The sequence below is a fragment of the Sapajus apella genome, unplaced genomic scaffold (assembly GCF_009761245.1).
Source record: "Sapajus apella isolate SASKATOON/1434 unplaced genomic scaffold, GSC_monkey_1.0 scaffold3, whole genome shotgun sequence".
Classification (NCBI taxonomy): Eukaryota; Metazoa; Chordata; class Mammalia; order Primates; family Cebidae; genus Sapajus; species Sapajus apella.
The window spans coordinates 65,013,118-65,018,324 of record NW_022436943.1 but is presented as its reverse complement, the minus strand read 5'-3'; the positions used below and the strand labels follow the sequence as shown (position 1 = coordinate 65,018,324).

The following is a 5,207-nucleotide window of genomic DNA, read 5'->3' as shown; positions in this document are numbered from 1 at the left end:
GGAGGAGGTGTAGACGGGCGGGTGGCTGGGCGGATGGAAGGAGGAGGCGTAGACAGGTAGACGGAGACTGCATGGATACATGGGTGACTAGTCTGATGGATGGATGAACAGAAGGAAGAGAAGGAGGATGGAAGTGGGGTGGCTGGCCAGTGGTGAACACATAACATAGGTGGACAGATTGATGAGGGGATGAAGGGGCATGTGTGTGTGGAGGAATACACGCGTGGGTGGCAGATGGCAGGTAGACCTGCAGGCAGCTGGCAGACCACAGGGCAGTCGGTGGAGGATGAACACAGGCAGTGCCGTGATGGCTGGGCGTGCAGGCCACTTGGATAGGCCATGGCTTCAGTCCCAGCACTACTGGAGTAAATGTGCCCATCTCTCTGGGTCTTTTTCCTCATCTCTCAAATGGGTGCAGCTCCCACTGCAGAGGGGCATCGTGAGACCCAGACAACTCCAGGTTCAGAGGCCGCCCACGGGCACTCTCCCTGCGCCTCCCTCACACCCTGGGTCACTGGGTCTTGGAGTACAGGCTGACATTTTCCTCTTTCCCTCTGTTAGCCGACGAGGATGAGGCCCCCAGCTGCTTGTGGCTGCCCCTGCGGAGCCTGGAAGGGCCCAGCCCGTCTGAACCTGACCCCCTGGACTTACGAGGAGTCTTCCACGCACCCACCTCCTCACCCTCCCCACCCGCTTCCCCAGCCTCCACCCCACGGGCAGCCACACTCACAGGGTCCTTCCAGCCCTCCCCACCCTCCTCAGAGCCAGCACCGCCCTTGCCTTCCGGGAGGACCCCAGGGGCAGCACCTGAACCTTCGGCGTTTGAGCAGCGGCTGCTGGACTCCCAGCGGCGGCAGGGCGCCCTGCTCTCCTCCTGGGCCCAGCAGCAGAGCGCACTCATGGCCCAGCAGAGCCTGCTACTGCAGCAGCTGGCTGAGCAGAGCCAGCGTCTGGCCGACGGCGTGGAGGCCCTCCACCGGACCCTCGAGAGGCTGGTGGGAGCGCGCCCCACCCGGGAAGCCTCACCCTCACTCCGGGACGGTGGCCCTGCCGGTGGAATGGCCCAGGAGCCTGCCGGAGACTCCCAGGACAGCCCCCAGGGTGCCCACGCGGGGCTCGAGGTCTTCTCAGGGATGATCCTGAAGGTGGAGGAGGAAATATAGGGCTGGTCAGGGGTGCCGGCAGAGCCAGAGGGTGGGGGCAGGGCCTCCAGTCTTTCCCCTGCTGAGGCCAGGCAGGGGAGAGGTGGCAGTGACTGGGTCTCCAGGGCACTGGGACGGCTTGAGTCCAGGAGATGGGAAGGACGAGAGGACATGGGTTGTGTCCTGTGGAGTGTGGTGACCTTTGGGGAAGGGTTGCAGAGAGCCGACCTGTGGGGCCCAGCAGGTCAGGTCTACCCAGGGACAATGCTCGGAGGCTCCCCCCGTGTGGCAGTGGCTGTGAACTCTGCAGCCCAGCATCCCCGCAGGCAGCCGGTGGCAGAGACTGGGAAGATGCACTTAGGAGCTCCTGGGCACTGGAGCTCTGGAAAGGGGGCTCGGCCAGGCCCTAAGGTCCCGAGTGTGACCTGGCTTGACTCCCGAAGGTCCCTGTCCCCTTTATGGGCGTGTACACTTGGAGGGCCAGGCTCCTACGCCCTACCTGCTTCTGGCCCAGGGGAACCACAGCTCGTGAGCTTGGAATAATTTCTCTCCAATTTTATATATATATATATATATATGCCATATATTATTTGGTACTGTATGGGGCTGGGATGACATTTTGTACCTGCAGATTTTTCTTGCAAAAAGTATTTTTTTACATGAGCATAAAATAGAGCAGGTGGCAGTGTGGCTGCTGACAAGCACATGAGCTGGAGCCTGCTCCTGGGGCCTGGGGCGCCGCTGCTTTCAGCCTCCCTGCAGGGGCCCAGGCATTTCCTGTGACTTCAGACCCTTCTTCCTCCGTAACCTCCTCGACTCCTGGGAGATCCCTCGGTGGGGCTGCCCCGTCTCTGTCCCTGCACAGCAGGGGGCAGTCTGCAGCCCCCCAGCCTGGGCAGCTGTTGGGAGCAGCAGGCGCGGGAGGTGGGGCCAGCCTGGGCCTTGACTGGCTTGGGGCCTCCAGCCTGTTCCTCTGCCGGCCTCTGCGTGGCTTCCGTGGCCCAAAGCCTGTCCCAGGAGCGAGATGCTGACAGGCTGGCCTGAGCGGGAGGCATGCTGGTCCTGGGAAGCTCCAGCACAGCCGAGCGTCAAGATGGCAGCGTCCCTGAGAGCAGGGAGAGGGGCCTTTTCCTGGTTTTGTGTTTTCCTCTGGGGCCAGCATCGTGCCAGTAACTTTTGTCTATGGAAGAACCCAAGGCATAGCCACACGTGCAGCTGGCCTCCCTCCAGGCTCCTGACTCTGGGTGCACAGGTGCTGCTGTTGGTGCTGGGTGGGGCCTCCACTCTGATGGTTCCACCTCAGGAAAGTCAGCCTTCCATCCTGCAAAACCAGGTGACCTCAGTGCCACCACCTCCAAGAAGCCTCTTTAGATCTTCATTCTGGGTTCTTGTCCACTGAAAATACCCACCATAGGCCAGGCGCAGTGGCTCACGCACTTTGAGAGGTTGAGGCAGGAAGAAGGCTTGAGGCCAGGAGTTTTAGACCAGCCTGGGCAACACAGCAAAACCTCACCTCTACAAAAATAAAGCTCAGTAAATAAAGATGCCCTGCACGGCTGACAGTGGCCTTGCATGGCCGTGTGTGTTTTCTGTCTTGTGTTATGGTCTTACCTTGGACACAGCCTCTACTCCGGGTTTAGCTGAGCCCTGGTCCTTGTCATATACTGTTGGAAACCGATGCTCCGTGCCAGAAAGAAAAATCAGCACTGAAACAAAGGATTTCTTAGCAAGCAATTTTTACTTCTTGGGCTGCAGGAAGGGTACTCTTGCTAGCCATCATGCCTCTTGAGTACAATGAACAAAGGAAAAACAGACACATTTATCCCTTAGGCATTTGGGGTCATCCTCACCGCTGTGTCTGATCTCCATTGGCCGGAGCCAGACCTCACCATCTAAACCAAAACCCAATTGGCTAACAACTTACAACTTTTCTAAACAGGTAAAAGCAATGAAGAGCTGGGACATGCCTGTGAACACATCCGGCACAGATACCCTGGTTAAAGTACAAGGACATAGAGTGTACTACATGCCTGTAAGCGTGGCAGGTCTAACAGCTACATAGGATAGAACTTAACAAAGGAGCTCTTAGCTCACTTATGATTTATTCTTTAACAAGAAAGGAAACTTTAAAGAGGAACTTTTCTGCTTTCCACATACGCTGAACCCCAATCCTCACCCCACACTGTCCTGACCACAGTTGCACATTGAGCCCTGACCCTGGTCCTGAACTATGTTCTGACCCCGTTACACATTGAGCATTGATCCTGGCCACTGACTCAGCCCTGATTCTGATCACACACTGAGCCTGGTCCTAGTTGCATGCTAAGCTGTGGCCCCAGCCCTGGCCCTGGTCAGTCCAGGCATCTTCTGGGAGTATCCTCTGGGTTGAGCCCTTACTAAATGCCGAGGATACAGAAGCAGCTAAGGCAGACTGGGGCCTCTCCTCCCGAGTTTAGCGTGTGCTGCAGAAAACACATACTAAGCAAGTCAATACATATTTGACAAAATTTATTTTATGTAACAGTTAAAAATCGGTATAACTGCATTTGGTAGGAAATAATAGTGTGTCTTAGAGCAGATGGGCATCATGGCTGCTCCATCACTGACATCAATGACCAGGGGTTGGCAAGGCAGGGCAACACTCCTCAGAGGTCCAGGCATCTTTCTGCTCCCTTCTCTGCCGTGGTCCTCATGGCCCAGGACGGCTGCAGGACTCCCTCCATCACACTTGTGTTCCAGGTAGTCAAGTGTGGGGAAGGACGGCTGCAGGACTCCCCCCATCACACTCCCTTGAAGGAGATCTCTGCTTGCATCTCAGCCCATCGACTGGGAGTTAGTCGGATGCCCAACTTTAATTGCAAAAGAAGCTGGAAAACATAGCTTTAGCCCCAAATGGGGATTTTGTTACCAAAATAGAAGGGGCTGGACGCTGGGGTAGGCAGCGGGCAGTTTGCCAAGCTGGGGCGTTGACAGGGCTGGGACATCACAGTCTAGAGTGTCGCAGGCCTCCCTGCAGGAGGGACAACAGAGGCCTCCAAGGCGATGTGGCAGTAATCACTGCAGCCAGCGAGGGGCAGGAGGAGCCCGAAGGAACCCAGGCAGTGAAGACCAAGGGCCTGTCGGGGGGGCGCCAACTCCACCTCTGCTTTGTGGCTGAGGAGCCGGGACTCCAGAGCTTGGGGTCTGAATGGGCAAGTCCTGGTCCGTCTCTCCACAGTATGTGCCCTGCCCTTTGTGCTCTAGGCCAGTTTGCCAAGATGCGGTCAGATGCCGAGAGGCCAGGCAGGAGCATGGCCGGGACAGCAGAGAGGCATCATGGAGCGAGGCTCCGTCATCCAGCAGGTGCGTGGAATGGCAGGCGGCATGCAGGGAGGGCAGAGGCTGTGCCCAGCCTCGAGGTCAAGGGCGTTTCTGGATGAAAGGAGAACCAGGAGTGTCGCTTCAGACCTGGGCCTGGAAACCCCTTCTCTTGGGTGGGGGCAGGGGTGGCCTGTGGTCTCCCAGGAAGGAGACTGTGGTCTCGGCTTAAACAGTAGCCATTCAACATCAGCACTTTTGACGAAGGAACGTTCTTAGCAGGTGTGTGAGACGGAGGCAACCAGGAAGACCCTGAGGTTGCTGACCTGCCCCAGATGGGATTTCATTGTGATTCACATCCACACTGCTCACCTTGGGGCCTGGGCTGCTTGTACCCCCTCTGCCAGGCAGCCCAAATGCTTCCCTTGATCAATTAGGTGGATGGTGGGTCTGTGATGGGAAGTAAGATGTGGCATTGTGATGGAGCTTGCCTGCAGGGCCTTCCAAAACGTTTCAGAAAGGATGCCAGAAAATGGCTGGGATGGTTTCCGTCAGAGCTAGAGAGCCCAGGTCCCCTCACTGGGTCCCCCACTTTACAGACAGACTGAGAGCCCAGGGTGGTGTTGGAGCTGCAGGGTCCTGTCCAGAGTGCACAGGCAGGCCTTGAACCAGGCGTCTGGATTCCAAGTTCACGCCCCTTCCCTGTGCTGCAGTGCATTCCAGGTGAGTGAGGACAGCTTTCAGGTGCCTCATCCATCTGGCTCTAAT

General features: G+C 57.3%; 1 protein-coding gene across 8 annotated transcripts in view; it reads left to right on the top strand.

Annotated features, from left to right (window-relative positions):
* Positions 1-2,713, top strand: part of TSNARE1 (t-SNARE domain containing 1) — a 133,200-nt gene extending 130,487 nt beyond the window's left edge. For all 8 annotated transcript variants that reach the window (XM_032254556.1, XM_032254582.1, XM_032254539.1 and 5 more), the window contains one exon: positions 562-2,713. In XM_032254556.1, coding sequence (XP_032110447.1) covers positions 562-1,163 — 602 coding nt within the window. In that variant the 3' untranslated portion in view covers positions 1,164-2,713. The remainder of the gene's footprint in view (positions 1-561) is intronic.
* Positions 2,714-5,207: the final 2,494 nt, after the last annotated feature.